Source organism: Blastomyces dermatitidis (assembly GCF_000003525.1).
Source record: "Blastomyces dermatitidis ER-3 genomic scaffold supercont1.3, whole genome shotgun sequence".
NCBI lineage: Eukaryota > Fungi > Ascomycota > Eurotiomycetes > Onygenales > Ajellomycetaceae > Blastomyces > Blastomyces dermatitidis.
In genome coordinates, this window is record NW_025544776.1 from 1,816,759 (window position 1) to 1,840,826 (window position 24,068).

Consider the following 24,068-nt stretch of genomic DNA (forward strand, 5'->3'; position numbering starts at 1 on the left):
ATCCATAACTATCGATAACTATTCTTCCTCAACACGACAAAGAATGAAGCCTAGGGTTTTAAAATATTTTGACTGAGAAGCTAGCTGGCTAGCTTGCTTGGGAGAGCAACCGTCGAGTTCATCCGCCCATGCCACTTAACGTCCCTATTCTGAACACGTCGAAAATTGCATTATTCGATTGCTAGTCATGGCGCTCTGCGAAGTTTGCTCAACTGAACCGTCGAAGTATCGATGTCCTACATGTAATGTGCAGAGGTAAGGGGCATATGATTTTTCTTATTCTTCATTTAGGGTTTTTATTTTGTTCTTTTTCTTTTTCCTTCCCCCCCCCAAAAAAAAATACTGACCAGATTGAATCTCTTACGCAGCTGTTCCCTTGCCTGCACCCAGGCACATAAGACATCCTGTTCGCCCAAAGCCCCTAAACAAAATCATGAGCCGGAGAAGCAAACAGCACCGCCTGATAGTGTTCAAAATGGCACATCTGGAGCTGCGCCCGGTGATGCTTGTGGAGCCACAGCAGATCCACACCTACAGATTCCCGACCATCCTGGAACGATGATCCTCGACACTGATATACCCAAAGCTCCCCTTGATTTCAAAGATCTAGAGTCGTCCCGCGCACTCAAGGACCTATTTGCCCAATATCCCGCTCTCCGATCGCAGCTACGAGATATATACAAACTTACTCTCGAGGAAGAGTGGGTGGAGACGAAACATAACAATTACGGGCGCGGGCGGGGGCGTGGGCGCGGAGGATTCTCCGGGAGAGGAGGGAGGAGTAGAGGGCCCTGGAAAGAGGAGAAAGGATTCAACCGAGGATTGGGAAAAGTTAGGCGGTTGCGCGAAACATTGGAGAGTAATAACGGGGCTGCCAACAGCAATGATATTGAAGGGTTTGGGCGGTTCGCTGCTTTGGTTCTAGGGGACAACGACGCGCCGAGGGATATTATGCAGTTACAGTCAGAAGGTTGAATATCAACATCATCGATTCAATGATACGGGAGGTACCCCTTTCCAGGGAAATGATAACTTCCTCTTGGGATTGGTCATTGGTGTTTGGGATGTGGATCTTTCTTTTCCTGCCCCACGGTACGGAACGGAACGACAAGTGGGATTATTTTCACTCTCTGCCGCGGTGCCTTTAAGATACAATTTGTGCATGCTGGCTAGCTGCCTTATCTTTCTTCACAAAATAGTCGGATAGATATACCCGCATACTGCATGTTCCTCGGCGCCCACATGCGGCGGCTTCGAGTGCAGGATACCGCCTACTTGAATAACTTTGATACGTCCTCGGGCTAGCGGATGCATTATGCAACGATAATTCCTGACTCGTCCTAGGATTCTGTACGATGCTGCTAAACGTGCCTAGGCACCATCCTGTGGTATGGGCTGTTATCCTAGTTTCACCTAGAGATTCGAAGACTAGGTTAAGCAATCACAGCCTGGGAGAGCGGAAGCACAATGGGTTTACCTAGGTACAGGGTTTATCACATTTGAAAGGCTTTAGTAAAACACTTGGTCGTGCTTTCAATTATTCTCCCCGACAGGACGAGCATCTTTTCAGCGAGAATGACCAGCCCAGGATCCATCTTTAGGAAAACATTTCAGCTTTGCCCAACAATAAACCTCGGTTTAAATTGTAGCTCGCATCCCGATTGGATATCGACCGACATGTTTTGTGACACAGCAGGTTGTAAACGTTGCGAAAAGTGCACTGTTGCAGGATACCGATCTGTGTACCCTGGGACTCCACGCGAAGAGTAAAACAGGGGTATGTTTATGCCTAGGTACGGAGAGGTTTTATGCATGTAGGATCGGCGGCGTGTTGGAAGGACCTTGAATTGTCTCTTTGAATATGCAGTATATTAAGTATAGCTTCTACCAGAACATTTAGTAAATCCACTTCCTCCAACTCCGGTAGCAAACGGCTTACTGACTTTCTGATTCCCTTGTATCCTTGTAAAAATCGAGCTGGGCTGGGCGGAAACAGGATCTGTATGATACCTGCCTTGTCTGTTGAAAGAAGGCCCCCCACATGATACACGAAGGACATCCCATATCGTCTCAACCCTAGTTTGAACGCTTGATTTGATCGACTGGAGGTTTTGTTTGGCAGCGATTGGATCGCCACCCAGTGCTGATGCCGGCTCTAGATCTGCTAGCTGGTCTGATGGACAGGCAGGTGAGCACACCCAGGATCAGTCGAGACAGACGAATCCTTGTCAGACCCATCGCGTCCAGAGCGGTTCAATCCAGGCGCGGAGCTGTCAAAGGGGAGCTTTGGGGGGGCGGTGATATGAGTGGTCGCGCGAGTCAAGTAAACAGCTCAATCTGTAGAGGGGTTGGATTGGGGCATTTTGCCGTATATCCTCATCATGGCCGTCCTCATTATCGTCATCGCCCTGGCCTAGGAAATAGTGTGTCTGTAATTCACAGATTTCACAGATAGATAGATAGATAGATAGATATGTATATATATATATATATATATATATATATAGAGAGAGAGAGAGAGAGAGAGAGAGAGAGAGAGAGAGAGAGAGACAGAGAGAGAGAGATAGAGAGAGGGCCAGGCCACTGTTGATATTGAGGTCGGAGGGGATGCATTGCCCAGAGGACGCTAGGATCCCACGGCAGCCATCGCCCAAGCCAGCGCCCAACCATGAGCCTCTGTCTTCCTCGCCAAACCGTGCATTCGACGGCAGTGAGACATCGTGAGCTCTTTTTTTTAACATCCTCCAGTCACCATCCACTGCTTGCTCTGGCCTTTGCCTACCTGTGTAGGTCCCTAGGCTGCCTGCATTTTGCCATCCAGAACACACACAGACACACACACCCACACACCCACACCCACCTACACCCACCCACACACACACACACACACACATACACATACACATACACCCACACCCACACACCCACACACCCCCTCCGCCCTGCATATCTCCATTCTATACAGGTACATACTTCGTCCACCATCTCTTGCGACGGCTAAAATATGCGTCCCTGCCTTGCTGTAGGACTGCTCTCCTCGTCACCGGCCATGCTTTGAGAGACCAGTTCCTCCCTTGGCGCACAAAGAAGGTAGAAAAAAAAAAGAAAAGAAACCAAAAAAAAAAAAAAAAGAAACAAATCCACCTAGAAAGAACAGTGTTGCGCCTCCGGATATTCCACGCAGTTTCGCGTAGCAGTGTGGACGGATCCCCACACATCGCGCTGCTCCGTTCCTTTAACTCCTTGATCAATACTACACGCACGCCCTTTCTTCCCTGGAGCAGATGGCAATGGCAGAGCCTTCCTGGCGGATTGTGGTATAGTATCAGGATTTCGGATATGATCTGCCCTCCTTTTCCTCCCCCAGGCTCCCTCCCAAACAATTCGTCCCCTCTGCCAGACCTGTTGGGCCCCTGAGCTCTTAAACCCCGCGTTCCTAGATATATGTATATATATATCATGTCCGCTCCACGCCCTCCGAGAACGCGCTCGACAAGCGAAGTCGCCCAGGAACCACCAGCTCTCCCTCAGCAGCCTCCTCGCCGCCCGCCTCTACAAAATCGATCCTATTCGGCACCCTCGTGGGACTCTTATCCCGGCATTCGACCCCAAGGCCATGGCCTAGTAGAAGCACCTGTTATTGAAGAGAACGAGATGGCGCCGGCCAGTGTAGCCAAGGCAGAAAACAATAATGGTTCAACAAACGGCTTAAGTGAGGTATGAACTGTACCTTGATTTCCACCTCCCCCTTTTCCCTCCCCCCTCCCATAAACAAAAAAACAGGATACTGGGGGAAATTGCGGACAGGTCAATTCCTTTTATAGGCTGACAATTGGTATGGGATGATGACGATAAACAAAAGCCTACTGCTACACCAAAACCTCGACTTCCCCAAGTCAATTTGGCCATTGTGGGTGCACAAGGCGTGGGCAAGTCCACGTTTGTGCAGCGCGCATTGGACCTCAAACAGCCTCCCATATCACGCTCCTCAGTGAAGAAGATGTCCCTGGACGGAACCATCTATCTTGTACGACTGCTGGAAATCGCGAGCCACAAACTCTCGTTTGACGAAAACGGTCAGATCGTTTGGCCCAAATTTATTGGAGAACAGGAATTGCCCATCATTGACGGTGTCCTCGTTCTGTTTGATTCATATGATCCGAGGAGCGTAGCCCAGTTTCCTCGAATATTTAGTAAGTGGGAAATTTAATAATATCAAACCATCCCGCCCCATCCTGCTATACATCTAGTGCCAGATGCCAGCGGAAATCGCGTATATATATGCCATTCAGACCCGCAATATCTTTTTTTCTTATGTGGCTCCCTTCTTCTCCGACTAGGCAGGTGTGGACTATCACGAGGGGAGCTAACACCTAACAATTGTGAATCACTCTTGATTAGGTGCACTGCCCAAAGCTACAATCCCATTGATTGTCGTGGCGTGTAGATGCGAGGGCCAAGTTCCATCTTCCCGGATAGACCCTGCAACTTACGACCAGGCGCGCCGAGTGCTCGGCGGCATCGAGATTCATCAAACGTATTCTGAGGCTCCAGACTCACAGAAGAAATGCATTTCCAACATCCTCAGGGCTATAATAGCTCGAACGGCTGGTAAGGATTTTTCTGTTGGTGGCTGCATTCCCCACCTTGTGATAGCCGCAAATCCACATCGCAGCAGTTTCTGACCCTGCTACGCGACCTCCATGCCCACTCTTTTTTTTTTTTTTTTTTTTTTTTTTCTATATTTTTGTATTTTTTTTCACCTTTTTTTTTAATCCCGACCGTTTCCGCCGTTTTATCATGTTTTCTTTTTTCTCTTTATTTTGTTCTTCTTGTTTTCAGTATTTCTTCTTCCTCATCCTCGATTTTTCCTCACCCATAAAATACCCCGTGAGCACCCGCATGATTTATTTTCCTTGTCGAAAAAGCCAAACACGCAAACTGGTTGGTCGTGTTATTTATAAGTTCGGCACCCAAGGCTATTTTCCCTGTTCTGTGACGCTAGTGTCCCTCCCGCTTTTTCCCCACTGTTCTTTCTTAGTTTCTTCTCCTATTATTTTTAATGACCTCGCACTCGCGTATGCTTTCCGTCAGCTGGAAACCCTTCTTCCAACACACACTGCTTCCGCTATCAGCCCATCCACCGCCACCGATGGGCCTGCCGGGTGCTCGTCGCTGAATCAGGCCTAACCTTGCTTATACTGTTATTATTATTACTATTATTATTATTATTTTCGCCATCTCTGCTTTTTGGCTAATTTTCAGACCACCCAATCGAGTCCTAATTCCGGCTCAAACCATCTCTGCCAACTGCTGATTGCTAACACCCACTCTATAGATGCAGCTAGTCTACAACCCTCCCCAATTCCTCTAACACACCCTACCTCATCCACTCGAACCTCCTCGCGGCATCCGGTTCCTTCCCAAAGCCGACAGCATATTCGCGCTAGCTCTGAAAATCCAAAATCCAACTTGGCCAATCCGACCTCCGCTGAGTATAACAACTTTCGAACACAGAACCCCATACCCGATTCAAACCTGGCGTCCAATGCTCAAGGATCGAGAAATGTCCGAAGTAATTCGCAGCCTGTGCCTCCTAGAACTCCTCCTGGAAACCGGTTGAACCGAGGGGAAACTCTAGGCTCAAGCACCGTCCCCGAGGAAATTGCATCCAATAAGGGCCCATATCAACGATTGCAGAATTCGTGGCGGCATAGTGGTAGCTCGGACGCTTTCAGCAGCTTCTTGGATATGGAGGACGACGGTGACGATTCGAAAGGGTCTAATCCTCCTTCCAGCCCTGATACTACTGGCAAAGACAAACCAATCGACCCAGGCTTGACTTTCGATGAGCTTGTGGATCGTCTTTTAGCACCACCCATGTCAAAGCAAGACGCCAAATTTGCCAGCATCTTCCTGTGCCTCTATCGAAAATTCGCCACTCCAGCTAAGCTCCTCTCCGCTTTACTCACTCGTTTCGAAAATATTGGATCAGGACCGTCTCCGTTGTTGATGCGGCATGCAGACCACTTAAGACTGCTCAATATCATGTCTCAATGGGTATCAGAATACCCTGGCGATTTTGCTGGCTCGAAAACCCGAAAGCGCTTGACAGATTTCATAGTCTCGCTGGAGAAACACTTTGTTTTTGCCTTTGCGGCAAAGGAGATGAACTCTTTTCTCGAAAAGTTTGTGGAGGATGATGATTTAGGGTGGGCGTATGAAGATGATGATAACGCTTCTGAAAGCGTCGAAACATTTCTAGACACATCTGTGCAAAGCTCGCCAGCAACTTTCGTTGCGCGATCCTCCGACGAGAACATGAGCAGCATGAGCGCGTTGGACTTAAATGATGAAAATCAGGAACTTGCCTCAAACTTTTCCAATCTTTCAACTACATCGAGCGTTTATAGATCTGGCAGCATATCCAGTCAATCATTCTTGACCTTACTAAGTGTGGAGTCTGCCCAACAAGAAGCCCAACGGTTGGAATTAAACCCGAAAAATCTTCTCTCGAAGGAACAATGGAAAGCTTTCATGGAGATACCTGAAGATGAATTCGCGCGCGAGGTGACGCGCATCGACTGGGTCATGTTTAGCTCGTTTAGGCCACGGGAACTCGTCCGCCACGTGAGCATATCTGCAGACGACAGGGCTTCAGCGAAGGGTTTGTGTAACGTCAACAGGATGATTGACCAGTTCAATCACTTGGCGTTATTCGTCGCAAGCATGGTCTTGTTGCGAGACAAACCTAAACATCGGGCAGAGGCATTAGAAAAATTCATGAATATCGCAATGGTTAGTATTTTTAGTATCCCCTTCCGAACAAGTCTTTTTGGGCATTCGATTGCAATTAGCTGACCCACTTCCCGTCGTTTAGAAATTGCGTCAATTGAATAATTACAACTCACTTGGAGCCGTTATCGCAGGACTCAACGGAACCCCTGTCTTCCGACTGTCACAAACTAGGGAGCTAGTATCCCCAGGGGTTCAGAAACAATTCATGAGTCTAGTTATCCTCATGGGCACACAAAAGAGCCACTTCGCCTACCGCCTGGCTTGGGAGAACTCGTTTGCAGAAAAGATCCCGTTTCTGCCCCTTCATCGACGTGATCTTGTGTCGGCGGAGGAAGGCAACAAGACCTTTATCGGCCCGAATAATGATCGCATCAACTGGCGCAAATTTGAGATCATGGGCGAGGTTGTTTTGGGCATACACAATAGCCAAAGAACACCTTTCCCTTGTTACCCGAAAAGCGAAGATGTTCAGCGTCTTATTCTCGACACTAAATTTTCTGGAGATCAGGATGTAAGGCTTGCTTTCTGCTTTTAACCTTCCATGCATATAACCGTCACCAGTCTTCTTCCCTCCATAGCATATACCTAAAGCTAACTTGATACCCTCATAGGAGCTTTACAACCGCAGCATGCAAGTTGAGCCATCCTCAGGAGTCGAGCCACCCCGTAAAAGATTCGGGTGGCGTCGCGCTTGAAAAGTATTCAGCAGACTTGAATATTTCGATGCGACATGTTGAAAATACCCCTCCCCCCAAAACAAATACAACCGATGCCGCCTGCGGCGAAACTCAAAACTTATGAAGAGCAAAGATCGAAATCGAAGAATGGAAACGGAAAACCCACCAGATCTCAACTTTTTAAGTTTTATCTCCTCTTCTACACCTACGTACGAATGCAAACCCCTCCGCCTTATCCGAATTTTCCCCTTGGGGTTGAATTCTTATCCATATACGATTTGATATCGAGCGAAACCAGAAAGTGAGCGGATATGGCCAAAAACCCTGCTTCATATTCCTCTCGCCTCTTCTCTTCGCTCGGCTCCATCTCAGGAACTCGCCACACTAGACTTGGGGAAGAATCTGATTTGAGATCTATTTGAACAAAGTAAGAAAGAAAGAGATAGGAAATAATTGATTCCCAACGTCTCATATTGTGTCAAAACATATATATTCATTTATACTTGTTGTACCTGTGACGTATATATTTATACTGCCCCGTATTTAACGCTTCTCTCTTTTTTCTTTTTTCAATCCGTATATACCCGCATAGGTATAAACTGAAGCCGACTTCTTTATGTTTGTCGCGTTATCGTCTCTCTAGTTGTCTTGATTTTCTTTCTGGATTCCTTTCTATTTCCTCAAAGGATGGGTGCAGGGTTACTATACCTCTCCCCTCCCTCCCTCCCACTCTCTTATACATATGCATATTGCAATGCCCATATTTGTCAGGTGTTGATAGTCGGCTGACTGGCTGGCTGGGGTTGCTCGGGACTTTGTCACTACAGTGACCAGGATATGGGTATGAGATAGGACCTCTTTTTCGCGTTTATTTCTTTTCAGAATATTAGTGGAATTATTATTCTTCAAAAATAAAAATAAAAGAGCTTTTACTAATCGTATCTGCGACAAACCACGGACAGAGGTGTTGGAAGCGAAGGCACGACTATGATGTTACGGACGTTTTTCTTGTTAATTTTACTTCTCTTCTTGCTCCTTTGGCTTTTTTTGATTCTGATTCCCTTCTATGGGGAGGGAACTCTTTCTGTGACTCTACTTTCAATTTCCTTCTCCATTTTCTCTTTCTTTCTCCACACCTCCCCATTTTCCTGATTTGGATTTATTTATCATAAGCTCTTTTTAACTACGAGCAGGATAGAATTTGTTCCTTTTATATTCATATATATCTCTTATTTCGACCTATTTGATTAATTTGATTCATCATAGTATATGACTAAGTTCGAAAAATCCATTGGAGAGGGTTCTTAATCAAGTTTCGAACAAAGGGAAAAGAAGGAGACGACAGCTTCCTCTCCCTGGTCAACCCCGCATTCAACCTGACTTGCGTATCCCATATCTTCATCCTTAATCACACTAAAAATTTGTAGTGTCAAGTATCATGGTGAGCACCCTCTAGCATTTCATTTCCCTCCCTACTACGCACTCACCCGCCTTTGTTCTCCCTTCAGTGAGGAAGGACTATTTGCCACCCGAGGTTAGAGTTCGCAGACAATCACGGTCACGTGCTATTGCCAAGACCCACTGGATCAACTCCAGATTACTAATGTCAAATTACGTCATCCGGAACTCGGCTTTCACGAGACCAAAATTAAAAATAAACTCAAAAGCTTTCATCCTCGCATCGACTCAACCCTGCTGCATCCCATACGTCGTGATTTAACTGCTTGTGTACGAATTATACATACACAATGGCGGCACATACTCTCTCTAGATCATTCACACGGTCGATCTTACTATCACGGCCCGCCAGTCGGGTTCTGACGCCTGCCCTGGGCGGCTGTGGGCCCGCTTGTATCTCGCGCGTGCATACCCAAGCGGCGAAAATCCCGGTCCTCACCTCGTCGACCTCACGCCATAGACCAACTCTGGATCCGCGACATCAGCCCACCAGGCGCGGGACGCAGATAAATGGGGCCACGGGGAGCCGGTCGATTTTTATTCAGACGGAAACTACCCCGAATGCTGATGTAAGTGGGCGCTGCGCAATCCTTTTTTTGATAATGAACATGAATTCATGTGCAATGTGTATTGTGGATGAGGAGATGTATGAGGGAATGCAAGCATCGAACAATGAAGGGAAGCAAAAGCAAATGAAACAATCAGCTAACTCCATTGGTATTTTGTTCCTGTAGGCCCTAAAATTTAACCCTAACCACCCTGTCCTCCCCGAAAACTTCCCAACCAGCTTCGTAGAATACCTCTCGCCACGCTCGACCCTGACACCCCCATACCCCTCTCCGCTAGCCGCAAAGCTCCTCAACGTCGACGGCGTATCGGCCGTCTTCTACGGTCCTGATTTCATCACCATCACCAAAGCCGGCGATGCAAACTGGGCACATATCAAACCCGAGGTCTTCAGCCTGATCACCGAGGCGGTAACCACGGGCGAGCCGATTATCAATGTCGCAGAGGCTGGGGCTGGAGGCCCGCCGCCCGAAGAAGACTCGCTGAGCTATAATGAGGATGATGATGAGGTTGTTAGCATGATTAAGGAGCTGCTGGAGACGAGGATCCGCCCTGCGATCCAGGAGGACGGAGGCGATATCGAGTTCCGGGGCTTTGAGGATGGGATTGTTTCTTTGAAGCTGCGGGGTGCGTGTCGGACGTGCGATTCGAGTACGGTGACTCTGAAGAATGGGATTGAGTCTATGTTGATGCATTATGTGAGTGGATTGGCTTTGTTTTTATTCTTCCCTTCATTTTTCCATAGTCCCGCTCCTACGCGGACTTACCGACCATGATATTTGAAGGTCTCCTTTTTTGTTGTTGGGAATTGAAGCTGACCCGTCTTTATAGATCGAGGAAGTAAAAGAGGTCAACCACGTCCTGGATCAGGAGGAAGAGGTTGGCTTGCACGAATTTGCAAAATTCGAGGAGAAATTACGGCAGCAGAAAGGTCCCCAGGCGACGGCTGCATCGAGCAGCCTGGACGTGGCTGAGTAGTCGACATGACAAGCAACGCTTCGTTTTGGGTCCCTCTTTGTCTGTTTTTGCCTCCCTCTAACCTTACGTATACCTCATGGCCTACCCTTTGCTATCTAAAAAGTCTTCCTTTAGATCGATTTCTCATGCACCCCTCTACTCATTCGAGGTCTTGCTTTCCGTCCACACATACCCTGGTATATTTATATAGATATTTACATATCTATATATCTTACTGCCCTTAGGTTCTGCATGTTTTCTTCACCTGGCTCTGTTTTACCCTTTATGATTGTGTTATTTTTACTTTCACCATCTGCTGTTGTGTACAATAAGTGAGTTATTTTGCTCGTCAATGCTGGATTTTGAAGAGATCTATCTCTGTTAGATATTTACTATTATTATTATGATTATTTCTTGATTCTGGGGACTTTATCCAAAACCATCCAATATGCTACCAACTGGCGCTCTAAGCTTGCCCACTGAACCGGGGCCTTTACCAAACACACAAGCCTTGTTCTTTAATATCACTTGAGAATGAAGAGGTGGGATGCGAGCGGTATTGATTCATTCATTCGCAGCTCATCCCTCTCCCCTCCCCCCCAAAGATAGTCGGCTTTCTGTGCTGTATGTATGTATTATCTGCCAATCTATCCGGAAGATGCTACATTCTGAGATGGCGATGGCTTGACCCATTCCATAGGTATCAATAGAGGCGTTTTGGCTTGTAGTTGGATGGGGCATCTCTATCCGGCTCAATATGCATGTTTTGTTCGTAAATAAATAACATGTACCGTTCAAAGCTAGAGAAGCTACTTCATAATAATGGAACAGCGCAAGAGTTCCAGCAGACACAATACTTTGCTGGGGCATTCTTTCTGTGAAACATGCCCATGAAAACAAAATTCAAAAAGAATCTTGGAAAGGGGGTCATACTGTATCATGATGATTAGACAAACGGCGACGAGACAAACACCAGCATCAGCAGTCAAAAGATGATGGTCCCTCATTGAGAGCCCATTGTATATGTAGTTAGTTAGATATATAGTCTATATGCCAGCACGTATTCTCATCACCTTGCCCCGCGGAATAACGTCGAGAACCATGCACAACTCCTTTCCGGCCTAGTTCCGCCGCCGCGGCTTCCTCCGCTGAAGCGCCCCTCTCCACTGGACTGAAAAGAAAGATGAAAAACGGTATAAAAGTAACAACCTCTATAATCCTGGAACAACGAACGCAAAGATACCCGCCGGGGCACACGAAAGCATGGAACAACACGCTTTAAATCATTTCCTTGCAAAAAATGCAGTTGAAAAAAATCCTGCCCGTTACGTATAGCTAGCGCGGTATGGCAAACAAAAGCGAACTTGAAAAAGGAAAACATACATAAAAAAGAAAAAAAGAAGAAGAAGAACAAGCAAAGCGACGAGAAAGAAAGAGAAAATGGCCAGCTTATCGAATCAGGCTTGCAGGAAGAGACAAATCTTGAGACAAAAGTGATCGAAACTTCCTACAGAATAGTAGGTCGTCCGGCAGCAGCGGCGGTGGCGGAAGCGGAGCGGGATGTCAGCAGGAGCAGGAGCATGGCGGACCCGCCGAGACCCATCATGACTTAAGACCCAGTGCCGAGCTGCCGATGGCGGGGGGGTTGACTCAGGTAGCCAAAGCTTACACGAGAGTTCGAGGTTAGGAAGAAGATTTAACGGGGATCGCTTCGTTGCCGATGTTTACTCCGGTGTTTTTGATACCGATGGGGGTGGCAGACAGAAGGAGGACACGGCGGTAACTTAACCTTGAGAAGATATTCATGGTTGAAGAGAATCCCTGAAAGCTAGTTAGTTAAATGTGTTGGCAGTTTTTTTTCTTGCTTTCTTCTTTTTACTACTGTTGCGCAAGCGGTTGCGCGTCCTGGACATGAATTGACGGAAATTTTTTTCTAAGGTTTTGTTTATCGTCACTCTTTGCCCTTTTGCCTTGTATGGATGTCATCTTCTGCATGGGGTGCCAGCGGGATGCAAAGTCGTTTCGTTTCGTTGTTGGCCCTGTTCAAGGAGCTACGTAGCGACTTATTTTCTTTTCACTCTTCCTTTCCTCTCTCAGCTACCAGCAAAGGATGCAAGGAGAAGAAAGAAGATAAACAAAATAAGGAAAAGTAAAAATATCACCGCAAAAAAGACCGAGTCCAATCGAAGGTTCCGTCCCCGGAATCATCCCAGGCAAAGTACAACAAAAGTCAAGCGAGAGATGAGGGGATGAGGGGGGGCGAGCGATGATTCCATGAACCGGGGGGGGGTACGCCCTCGATAGCGTGTATCATAGATTCATATATAATAGAGGAGCACAACTATAACCCACAACTCCCTCCGGGGGGCCATCTGGCTAGCCCGCCGACGTTCCTCAAGAGCATGCGCTGCAGCATTAGGGCCTATCACAAAGCAAGAGGAATGCAAGGGGAACCCTGGCCTTGTCTGCTGGCTTGCGCCTTTTTGAAGGCGAAGAATGTAGTAGTGTGCATGGGAGAAAATGGGAGATCGAGGAATAGCTCTGGCTCAGTAGTTAGTTATTGATCAACCATTGGGAAGTCCTGGAATTGGCCCTATTTTGGCATAAGACGGAGATGCGGGGTGCAGGAGATTTGATATTTTCCCCCTACTTCTTGATGAGTTTCTTCTGAATTTCTTTTCCTGTCTCTTGATAGGTCGTAAACGTGGTTTAGCTAACTAGTTATCTTTGTTCGTTCTCACATATTGAACATTATTTATTATTGGCTTTTTGTTTTCCACCCTGCGCTCATCCTTTGCTTTTGTGCAAATGATTGGCGGAGGATTTTATTTGTTAGTGCTAGGGGTGATGAGCTAAAAACTTTCACAAGAAATCTAGATTTTTTGATGTTAGTTTCATCCAATTTTGTAGGTTATTCATTCGTCTTTTTTCTTCGCTGAAAGTGGGCTGTAAATGTAGAGACGACTGCATGGTCTCTTTTCTCTTCTCTGGAGCATGGTCGTCCTCATTTAATGAACTTCAGTACCGGTTCCCCTACAAAGCAGCGGATGAACTTCAGGTAGGTAAAGGCCGAAATACTATTCCGTAGGATTATTCGAAGCAATCTCCAGTATAATTTTCCGAAGTGGTAGTAGTAGTAGTAGTTACAGCGTAGGGCTTGGTGGCAGCACATCGACGCCTTGAAAACCCTCACGCATCCAAACGGGTTGGGCGGACGAGTGAGTGAGTAGTATAATAAGTGGGATTTTGACTTGGCCAGGGTTCCATCAAACCCCAGGAGAGGTCAATTTACCTGTCCATTCAGTCAGACTGGAGGCCATGGAGGAAGAGGGAAGAAGGAAGCCCTGGGACTCGGAGCTTCGAGGATCATTCATACCTTCATCTTGGGTCCGTCTGTTATTACATACATATCTTGGTTTTCTACTCCATTCTTTTGTATTTTGTATCTTCCCCCCCCCCTTCCTGTGTATGTTTTGCCATGTGTTGCTGCTGCTTGTAGCTGTAGTGTCCGTTACAGCGTAGGTAGTCGTCGCAGGGGGGGGGGGGGTTGTGATATGGCCTAGCTGCATGGACTTACCGGGTTCGTTCAAATTTAACGGAGGTTGTAATTATTAGAAATGAATGGGGAAAAAGGGTTTGGGGTTTTAGGGAACACGGACGCCTATACCGCCTATAAGTTTAGTTAAACAAGCCCTCTTAAACGCCGAAGTTTTCGTGTGATGCCGATCAAGCCAAGCGGCCGCCACCGCCGCCCCACGACCGCTCTGAGCTGGGGCCGCAAGGAGACTCTATCCCATAAATTTGGGATGCGACGATGGGATGGGCTGGGCTGGCGCGAGACGAGGAGCTAGCTGCCCACACAACCATTCATATTCCCATCCCTTGCCCTTCCCCGCTCGTCCCATGCAGTTCCGCCACAGCTTACTGGTCAATCGTCGCATGGGCTCGTTATTGGGCCGAACATGCCTCTTGGGGTCGAGGTCATCTTTGCATCCTTGTACATGTACATTCATGCATTTCCTACTACTGCACAGAGTAAACTACTACTTACATTTACAAGCTAATAATAAATGCCCAGAATGAGGCTGGTGGGTTTGGTTGATGCTTTGGTACCTGTTCGCAAGCAGCCTGACAAGATCTAAGGAGGGAAAAAAAGGCTGGATGTCAAAATTGACAGATGGTCTGTTGAAAACGTCATACTCGGCTCGTACTTGCTTGGAAGAGATTCCAGGTTTAAGGTTGCTTTTTTACCGTGGTTAAAGCTGGCTGTCCCAAGGCCCAAGGATGAGTTAGAGATCTCGAGCTGCTGCTAAGAGATTATATCTCTACAGCTGCCCTTTTTGCAGTGCTTTTTCGACTGGATACTGGGTTGCCAATCAAGATGCCCGGAACTCACTCTGCGCGACTTTTACGATTTGCGGGGCTCTGAGGACGGAAGTTGATCCTCCAAACTACAGCGTAACTACCTCATGATTGAGCCAAGGTCTGATATCATTTGCGGGGGAAATAATTGAACAGCTCTCTCCTTGTGGTGTGTGTGTGTGTGTGTGTGTGTGTGTACATGCTGTACATACATCTTCAGCCGTTTACTTTTAATTCCTTTCCTCGACAGCTATATCCGGCTTGCTAAGTAGCCAGGATAAACGCCTAGATACTCGGCAAGACAAAATCCCTCCCACCCCAAGCCGAAATGACTGCTTGCCCGTCCCACCGCCTGCTTGCATACTATGTTATTGCATAGAATATTTAATATTATTAACTATAGGTTGTTGCGTCTAGACACATGAATGATGGAGGGGCTAGCGAAGGAGGGTCCGCTTGTTCCATCCGTTTTGCTTCTCCATCGGCCGCCAGTGCGGAGACATGCACATGGTTTTAAAAGAAAGCCTGCAGGAGAACGGTTGTCCGCCCAATAGCAGAGCAATACGGATTACGGAGTAGACGCAGAGAAACTCAATTATAGGGGGATGTTATCGCCTTGTTTCGAACTTGCGATGGATGGCTCTTTGAGAGAGATGGGTGAAGGGCTGGGTTGAATTCAAATCATGCCTGTTTTTAACTCTTTTTCTCCGCATTTCTTCGCAATCCATCCATCCCCCGAGCCGTTCCCGCTTGACTCGACTTTTGTGCTTGCTTTTCGTGTGTAAGTTGCCAAGAGGCTCTTCATTTTGTTGCTGTTTGTTTGGTTTTTGGTGGCTCCCTTCCCTCCTCTCTCTCCGTAACTTGAGAGAACAAGACGCGAGGAAAGTCAGCGTGTAAATAATTTATTATTATTCAACAACGCTGACATCCAGTCAATCCTTGCGACCGTTGAGACGAACCCTGAGCCTTCTGGTCTGGATGCTGGAAAGTATAGGTACAAGGTACAGGCACAGGTAGGGAGGCACTGATATACCTGTACTGACCTAAAAGGGCTCACAGCCAGAGACTCCACCGTCTCTCAAGAGCAATCTTCTAACGTAAGGTGCTTAGTCAAACTGGGATAGTTATATATATATATATATATTCTCCTTTGCCTGTTAAGTGAAGTGTGCATGGGTGTTGATGATAGACGGAAGAGCGGGAGAAAACAGGGAGCGAGCCCCTTCTGGCGGCCCAACTCCCTGCTAGCCTGACAGGAACTAAGCAAGAATAGCTCCTCTGAAAGGGTCTGTGGACTGTATTTCCGGCGATATCGATTCCTTCAGAAACAGTTGGACCGTTTATCTAGACGATATGTAGTTATTCTCCCAACAACAATGTCCCACTAGAAGTAGAATCCCGTAGCTAGTTTGGCCATGACAGCTCGCTCAAACGCGAACAGCTGCCTAAACCGTCTCTAACTCAAACTCTCTTCTCCAGCAACTCAACTCAACCTAATATTCTTTTGTTTTAGCCTTCGAGGGCCTTCTTTTCTGAGTTCTCCTATCAAACACAAACTGCTTTCCAGATCACTGCTACGGCGTTGCTTTAGCCACTTTCTGCGCCGGTTTCCAGGCCCTTTTAGCCCGCCCCCATCCACCCTCCAGGCTCCATCCAGTCTCCGTCCAGTCCCATCGCCAGCTTTCTCCTTTCTCCGCACACTACAATCCGTACAAGACCAGGTAAATAAAGGATAGCTTGCTTTTATTTCTACCAGACTTCCACCAAACAAAACCAACTGTCATCTTGACTGGTCACGGACTTACGGTGGACTCTATCCAAAACTTTCCCAAGGTTCGCTTTGCCTTGAACCCTCCCTCTCTTTGCCCCAGAGTCCCGCCACCGGGCACTTCTTCCTCCCCCCCCAAATGCTCCCGACTCCCCTCCTCCATCGTCATCAATTGTTTTGCGACCGATATATCGCCCCAGCGCTGCTAGCATTCGATCTCGAGGATGCATCTCGCCTAATGTCCGTTTAATGGCTTGTTGGCGGCAGATTATACTCCTGATACCATAGACCTACTGTACATCCTCCATATCAACACATCCATCCCACTGGACTTCCCGCAAGCCCACATCGCAATCCGTTGATCTCCCCACCAGAAGCGGAAGCGGAAGCTTTGCTCCTCCCTCCTTGTTATCCGACCGCTCACGACCTCCGCCTACAACACAACCTGCGCATAGACGCAGACATACTCAGGAACTACAAACGAAAGGATTACGCCAAAGAGTTCACATTGGCTGTGTTCAAGGACGCCAAAAAAAGAAGAATAAAAAAAAAAAACGGACGAATTAAAATACAAAATATAACCCTGTCACCAGTAGGAAGAACGTTGGTTTTCCATCTCTCTCTGCGCTCATCCTAGGCGTAATCTCTTCCCAGTATCGCCACTCGAACCTCGTCTGGCCACAAATCCAGCATATTTACCTCCCGACGCCCTGAAGCCTGGCCGCTTCAACTTGGTTTTGACATATTTGTTTGGTGAGGGAATTGATTGATTGATTGATTGCTGCATACCTCTTCGCCGTTTTATTTTAGTTTCTTTTTCCTTGTCCTTCCCTTAACTTTTTTTCAATTTTTTTTTTCACTCTCTTCTCCTCCCGTGCAGTCGCCCACAATAATAAACAGAGCCAGAGTCAAAAAAAAATACCCTAGAGTAGTGAGTATGACGGCACTATGCTTCTTTCTCTCGTTTTCCTCCTCTAGTCAATGGTGCTTGTCTAAAATTATCACGCAAAGGAGCTAACCGTTGATAGATTCATATAGATTATTGTTACGCGACTCCATCCAAGAACCAGCCCCTCCTGCGATACCTCTCCTTTCCTTTTTCCGCTCTCTTTCGACTGTCGCATAGCTGAGGATTACTTTGTTTAACGGTAAGCTCTTGTTCCTTTCGCTTTTCTAGCTATCGGATATATATGAAGCCCCCTTTTGCCCCACGACGGATCCGCCGGAATCGCGCTTTGTTGCTGGCTGCCCCGCCTGTTTGCTCCATCAGAAAGGCTTAAAAAACATAGCCCATATTTCTATGGACTACGTCATTCGGAAATTCGCCCGCCTATACAGAGGGTCATAGCGTGGAGATGTGTTTTATGGCATTTTCGAAAACGTTTATCAATTCCCGTTTAGAGGCCCGGCTGTGACCTCCAATCACGGGGGGGGGAGAAATTTGATTCGCCACCACTTGCACGATGTTGGTTATTGTTCCCCGCCCTCCGGCCCACTGCGCGCCATACAATGAGAATATCCTTACTTAATTGCTTGGATGTTCAATTGTCCGATCGTATGGATTTCCTCTCGAATCGTTCACCTTGCTGACTCAGTCGACTCTGGCGGGGGATTTCACCTTGAACCTTGAGGCTTTTCTTTTAACTGCCGATGGCAGCCTTGTGATTCTTTTATGGGGACGACCTATTAATGTGAATGTGATGGCTGACTCTTCTCCTCACGATTTTAGAGCTCTCATTCCCTGTGTGTTTGATCTATCTACTGGCCACCAGCCATTCACCTCATTTGTTCTCTGCGATAACAACACTACGCGATAAATCAGGCGACGCTGGGCGGATGTGCCTGCCTCTGCGCATCTAAGGTTCTTGATTGCGTGATCAACGCATTATCACTTCAGAGTCTGCTCAGCAGCGAAAGAGCTGAGACTACAGGCTACTTATTAGTTGACAAGTTGTAAGTGTTTTGTGCTTTCGCTTCCAGCTCAGCATACACCTTGTGAATTTTGTCGATCTAGATTCACGGGCAGCGGGGGTTCGCAGCTCATGAACTTCCATCACCATTACTCAAAAGTCTCCTTGACGCCACAAGTCGTCCCTCTAAATAATCTTTTACAATTCCCATACCGCTGTCACTTTGCTAACGCTCTAATTAAAGCTGTATAGAACATAGGTTTGCTTCAACAGCCAGTCGAGGTCTCCAGAGAATAACGTTCTTCCCCATATTCTCCGCCTGAACTTCTGCCTTGATTCTCTGAAGTCATCGCAACCATGGCTTCGTCAAGCAGGAGCACGTCTAGCAAAAGTACGACCCCTGCAGCAAAAAGCCCGCATCCCACATACCCACCTCCTGGCAATAACGCTTCAATCCTGCTTGAGAAAACTCGTCCTGGCGTTCGAAGATCAACTCCGGATTCCGAGGCTTTGGCTTCTTCGGAGGATGAAGAGCACCATCATGGCCAAACCCCAGCTGCTCCCGTAGTTAAGCCAACGCGGCGCACATCATGGCTCAACGACCCGAACCCGCTAGCTCGGAAAGCCTCTTTACCAACAAGCTCCTCTTTTTCATCGGCACCTTCTAACTCTACAACCTCCGCTGCCGACCAAACCACATGGGGAGGTGCCACTAGTCCCGGGCTTAATGCCCCACTTAACTGGGGATCCGCTGGGACTGGGTCCTTCGCGTGGTCGTCGATCTGGAACCAAGAGGCCCGCAAAGACCCTCCGTCGAGATTGACAGAAGTTCTTCAGTCACCCACTTCCAGTATTATGCCATCTGCATCAACTGCCAATAGTGGTGATGATATTCTTAGCCCACTAGCAAGAACAATATCTGGGGACTCCAACATTCCATTTTCGATCCCTCTTCAGCCTACCCTGAAGACATATCGCTCCCAGTCATATTCTGTTGGCCAGCTAGATACGGACCAGCAAGAGGCTTTGTCCCCTAATAACGGCGCCGCCGGTGCCCCAGCAACGCGCAGAGGGACTGCTGCGCCATTATCTTCAATCCAGCGCCGCTCTTCTAGACCAAGTTTGCTTGGAGACCTAGGCCATGACACGGCTACCCTTGGGCGTGTTCGTGAAGACGAAGGCGATGACAACACCGAGGGCGCTGACGGTGGATATAACTGGTCTTCTATGAACCAAGCGCGTCGGATTGAGCAACTTTCATTGGAAAACGCCCTTTTGCGTCAAGCTGCATCCGGACAACTTGACAATTCTCGCTTCCGCGATCGTGCGATGTCTTCTACCTCTGCAACAAGTGGATTCTCCATCGCTCAGAGCCACAACCCGCACCGGCTCCCTGGAAGTGTTCCAGAGGAGGGCGATTTGGCAGTCGAAGATCTGGATGAACTGGGAGGGATTGCTCCTGGTTATAACAATGCAAGGAGCAATGGTTGGAGAAGGCTCAGTGAACATTCAACTAACCTTGAAAAGCAATTCCCGGCCTTTAGTTCCTTGGAGAATCGTACTCTTGAGAACGTTAAAAAGGCCCACTGGCAAACTTCCCTTGGCTTTGGTAGCGCACCGGAAGGACCTCAGAGTCGTCGCCATTCTTTCGCTGATATCCCCATGAGACACCGGTCTATTGGCTCCCCTGCTGATTCCCACCCACCCGCTATTGGCTCGGCTGCTTCGATGGGTAACCGAGACGATAATTTTGCCAATTTTGCCAATGGAGTTAGTGTTTCTCCTGCGGATAGTAGCCGTGAGTATTTTCAATTTCTTTCGAATGATCGTTATTCAGGACATGCAATAGAACAACAACGTTTACAAGCTCGATTACAAGCAGCTTCCTACTTCACTGGACACGATAAGCCTGTCCGTGTCTCCGATAATATCCCTGCCTCTGGGATCTCTACGTCGCTCCACCAAGCATATGTTATGCCCAACGCATTTGGTCGTCAACACTCGAATTTGGGCCACGCCCACCAGAACCAACAGCTTTTCATTGTCACATTCAAGTGTGGCAGGGCTGACGTTTTCTATATCCAGGAGGATACTGGACTGCAGGTTAAAACTGGCGATCTTGTAATTGTTGAAGCAGATCGGGGCACTGACCTTGGCACGGTTGCTCATGCAAACGTCACCTGGGCGAGAGCTCGCGAACTGAAAGAACACTATGCAGAGGAGCATTACAAGTGGCTTATGATATTCTCCCGCCAGAGCCAGTCTGGTCTTCCGAATGCCGTGAATCCAAACAGTACCTCTTCCAACTTGAATGGAGCCCCTGGCAGTGCCGTGGGCGGTATGGGACCACAGACCCAGCACGGAATGCAAGAGTCTCAAGGCGGAGATATTAAGCCGAAGCTGATCAAGCGGCTTGCTCAAAGCCACGAAATCCAGACCCTCCGCGACAAGGAAGGGAGCGAAGCTAAAGCTAAGCGTGTTTGCCAGCAGAAAGTAGCCGAGCATCGGCTAAATATGGAAATCCTCGACGCTGAATTCCAAATGTATGTTTACTTTATAGACACTCCTTCGAGGACGATGCCTTGATACCAAAAGAAAGCCCCAGTTAACTGACCACATTGTTTATACAGGGACTGGAAGAAGCTCACCTTCTATTATTTCGCTGACACTTACATCAATTTCAACTCTCTTGTCACGGATCTATTTAAGATCTACAAGACTAGAATCTGGATGTCAGCTATTAACCCAGCATCGTTTGTTACGCCTACAGCTGGACTTCAGCCCCCTAGTAGTCTAGGGTTCACTCAAGAAGGCCATCCAGATCGACGTCGACCCCATGACTTCAAGCCTTTTGTCCCCAGTGCTGGTCAGGGAGTAGTGGCTTCCGCGGGAGGGTTTTCAGACGCAGCTGCCAGAGATATCACAGGAAGCTTCCGAAGCCAGTATATGGACCCTTACCAGGCATTTGCCAGCGGCAGACAGCATGATCCGGGAATGTCTGGATTTTCACAGGGCGTGCAGCCCCAGACAGATCCATTTGCTTCTTTCCAGCCATCTAGCTACGGGACGGGGGAGCCGAATTTATCTGACCTTCATAACGCAGCTGGGTTGGGCCCTGCAGGCCGCCAAGCACATCCCACCCACGGCGAATGGGCAAACCGCTTCCAAGGTCTTTCACTCGGTTCTTGAATATAGTTTTTTTTTGCATACTCGGACGCTTTGTTTCTATATGGCATCTTATATTGCATTCGCTTTCTCTGGAAAAGGTCTCATCCGGATCACGGTATCATTCTCCATTAAACTACAATCCAATCCAATCCAATACCCCCCAATCGTTTCAGTCGCCAAATCGATTTTTATTCTCATTTTTCCGCTCCCGACTGGCTTGTTCTGATTTTTAAAGCCGGAGTTATCCGTTTTGCGTTTTGAACTCCGTACTAGATTTTTCATACGCCAAACCGAGATATCTAGGATGATGATGATTTCCTTTTTTTATTCCCGCTTGCAGCGAATCACTCCCATCCCTCCCCACACAAACATTTCTCAGGAAAGTTTGTTTCTTAAATAGACTAACTACCCCCCGAACTCACGAATGATGCCTCATCCCATTTTGTGATGATTGTTGCTCCGAGAATCGTCATATTTTCTTTTGCGCCGGGAGTTCCACCGCACTTCTTTGGTTTTATGAACGAGTTGGTCATGCTTGATTTGACTTTGGCAATTGTCTTTGTAGTGCTTTCTCTCTTTTTTTCAAATTGTGATTTTGTTTTTTTGCTTTCCTTTTTCTTTTTTGCTTCATTTTTGTTTATAATTTGTCCCGTTTCTTGTTCCCACTTTCTTAGCGTTATAAGGAAGGGCCATATACAGATTTTCACGAGAGTTTACGACGAGCGGGTAAGAAGGAAGGATGTTTATCAGGATACCAAAATCGCTACTTCAAACCACCCGAAGATTACCTACCCTCCCCCTTTGCCCCTAGTTCTCTGAACTTTTCTCAACTCGTTACCCAGCTTTGGTCTTGTTTATATTTTCTTTCATTTCTATCTACAATTCTTTCTCTTTTCTACTTATAGTACTTTTTTTTTCACGCTTTCTCTCTTTTTTTACTTCCCCCTTTATTAACGTTGAGAGACTAAAAAAGATTTCAAATTTTCCTTCACCCCCACCCCTTCTTTTTATCGGATGGGCTACATCGAGAAAAATACACAAGAGGATCGGTGCGCGAGAAACGAAAGATTATAAGAGTGGATATTGGAGAATATTGGTACTAATTGGGAATTTGGGAAATTAGTTTATGCTGGACAGGGAGGACTTTTGATCTGTGTTTTCTTCTTTTTATCTATTCATGTAATTTGTTTGTATCGTCTTCTATTCATTTCTCTTTCTCCACGTTTGATTCCTTTTCCCCCCTCTTTTTACCATATCCTCTACACACGACGTCCCCCCTGTCTCACTCGAGATACATGACGGTCCGGAGGACGGAGCCATTCTGGCCCCCACTGATGATTCCGGTCGCCCTAACTCCACTACCCCTATCACCTCCAAACAAGTTCCCAACCTCTGTTTCGCGGGGATGTGCCCACTACAAATCAAACAGCGGGCACGCACTACACTTCCCACCTACCTACTCTTTCTTCATGTAACAACTATATTTGTGTTTTTTTTTTTTTCCCGTACCTGTAAAAACCTTATGCACAATCTCCTTTCTTCCTATCCTCCTCTCTTCTCTACCTTTTCCAAGTTGATATAAAGTTTTTCTACCAGACTTTTGCTTATTCTAATATTTTCCCCCGCGTTCTGCTATATTCCATATTCTCCTCTTCTCAGTTTTTGTGTTTCATTTCCTTTTTTCCCTCGTCTACTTGATGTCTTCGTTGCGTTAAATAGGTTGTTGCATTTATTATTGTTTTGTTGTGTTTTTATCTGGTGCATTCTGGAGTGAAAGAGACAAGAGAGAAGTTTTCTTAAGTTTATTTTGTATTTTGTTTTTTGCAATCATGTTTTCCGGAACTTGGGAAATCGGTGCGTGTTGGGAGCTCGGATATAATTTGACTGGTTCTTCGTTTACTATATATTTCAGATCGGTCACCTAACTTTCTTTCATTAACTAGTTATACAGAAGAAATTTTTCCATCTTACGATTTCCTTTTTCCTTTCTTCTCTCTACTTCTCTTCTTGCTTTGCGATATAACTTGAGAAGCTCATATGAATTTAATATTTTCTTACTTATATTTTCCCTTTCAAATTGCTCAGAAACATCGCTCATATATTTCTTTCCCCCTTGTTATATGAATATTGATGCCTTCTTACTTTTTTTCGAATTGATTGATGGCGGGAGTACACGTATCCATGGTTGAGTAGTAAGTATAGAGACAGAGCACAGACAGAAAAGAGAAGCCCAAGACGAAGGAAACAAATCAAGATTTATTTTTAAGACTGGTGGAAATGAAACTGTAGTATCAGGAATATTAGGTATAGGCTTATTGATCAATATATTAGTATTTCTTGTTCGATCCTCTCCTGGTCTCCGTCTCCCATCTATATATACGCTCTGATGTTTCTGGAACCCTG

The 24,068-nt window shown here is 46.9% G+C and overlaps 4 protein-coding genes across 4 annotated transcripts; all 4 read left to right on the forward strand.

Moving 5' to 3' along the window:
* Window positions 1-15: 15 nt before the first annotated feature.
* BDCG_02864 (HIT finger domain-containing protein) lies at window positions 16-2,161 on the forward strand. Its single transcript, XM_045418432.1, has 2 exons — window positions 16-255; window positions 369-2,161. The coding sequence occupies exons 1-2, from the start codon at window positions 188-190 to the stop codon at window positions 973-975; spliced, it is 675 nt and encodes a 224-aa protein (XP_045275013.1). The 5' UTR covers window positions 16-187; the 3' UTR covers window positions 976-2,161.
* A 1,298-nt stretch (window positions 2,162-3,459) lies between these two features.
* Window positions 3,460-7,493, forward strand: BDCG_02865 (uncharacterized protein; the record flags this gene model as incomplete). Its single annotated transcript, XM_045418433.1, has 6 exons — window positions 3,460-3,717; window positions 3,863-4,193; window positions 4,402-4,611; window positions 5,339-6,798; window positions 6,881-7,309; window positions 7,410-7,493. 6 exons carry the CDS (start codon window positions 3,460-3,462, stop codon window positions 7,491-7,493), a joined length of 2,772 nt encoding a protein of 923 aa, XP_045275014.1.
* A 1,730-nt stretch (window positions 7,494-9,223) lies between these two features.
* Window positions 9,224-10,478, forward strand: BDCG_02866 (Fe/S biogenesis protein NfuA; the record flags this gene model as incomplete). The annotated part of the gene is made up of 3 exons (XM_045418434.1): window positions 9,224-9,502; window positions 9,668-10,198; window positions 10,332-10,478. The coding sequence occupies 3 exons, from the start codon at window positions 9,224-9,226 to the stop codon at window positions 10,476-10,478; spliced, it is 957 nt and encodes a 318-aa protein (XP_045275015.1).
* Window positions 10,479-14,698: 4,220 nt separating this feature from the next.
* Window positions 14,699-24,010, forward strand: BDCG_02868 (PSP1 domain-containing protein). Its single transcript, XM_045418435.1, has 6 exons — window positions 14,699-17,518; window positions 17,616-17,735; window positions 18,317-18,540; window positions 18,742-20,295; window positions 20,380-21,040; window positions 21,128-24,010. The coding sequence occupies exons 4-6, from the start codon at window positions 18,855-18,857 to the stop codon at window positions 21,684-21,686; spliced, it is 2,661 nt and encodes an 886-aa protein (XP_045275016.1). The 5' UTR covers window positions 14,699-17,518; window positions 17,616-17,735; window positions 18,317-18,540; window positions 18,742-18,854; the 3' UTR covers window positions 21,687-24,010.
* The last annotated feature ends 58 nt before the right edge of the window (window positions 24,011-24,068 follow it).

Excerpts from the sequence above, each read along its gene's own strand:
- BDCG_02864 (XM_045418432.1), top strand. The coding sequence starts at position 188 with ATGGCGCTCTGCGAAGTTTGCTCAACTGAACCGTCGAAGTATCGATGT. Across the intron at positions 256-368 it reads CCTACATGTAATGTGCAGAG|CTGTTCCCTTGCCTGCACCC; the intron begins GTAAGGGGCATA and ends TCTCTTACGCAG.
- BDCG_02868 (XM_045418435.1), top strand. The coding sequence starts at position 18,855 with ATGGCTTCGTCAAGCAGGAGCACGTCTAGCAAAAGTACGACCCCTGCA. Across the intron at positions 20,296-20,379 it reads TTCTCCTGCGGATAGTAGCC|CTTCCTACTTCACTGGACAC; the intron begins GTGAGTATTTTC and ends GATTACAAGCAG. Across the intron at positions 21,041-21,127 it reads CTCGACGCTGAATTCCAAAT|GGACTGGAAGAAGCTCACCT; the intron begins GTATGTTTACTT and ends TTGTTTATACAG.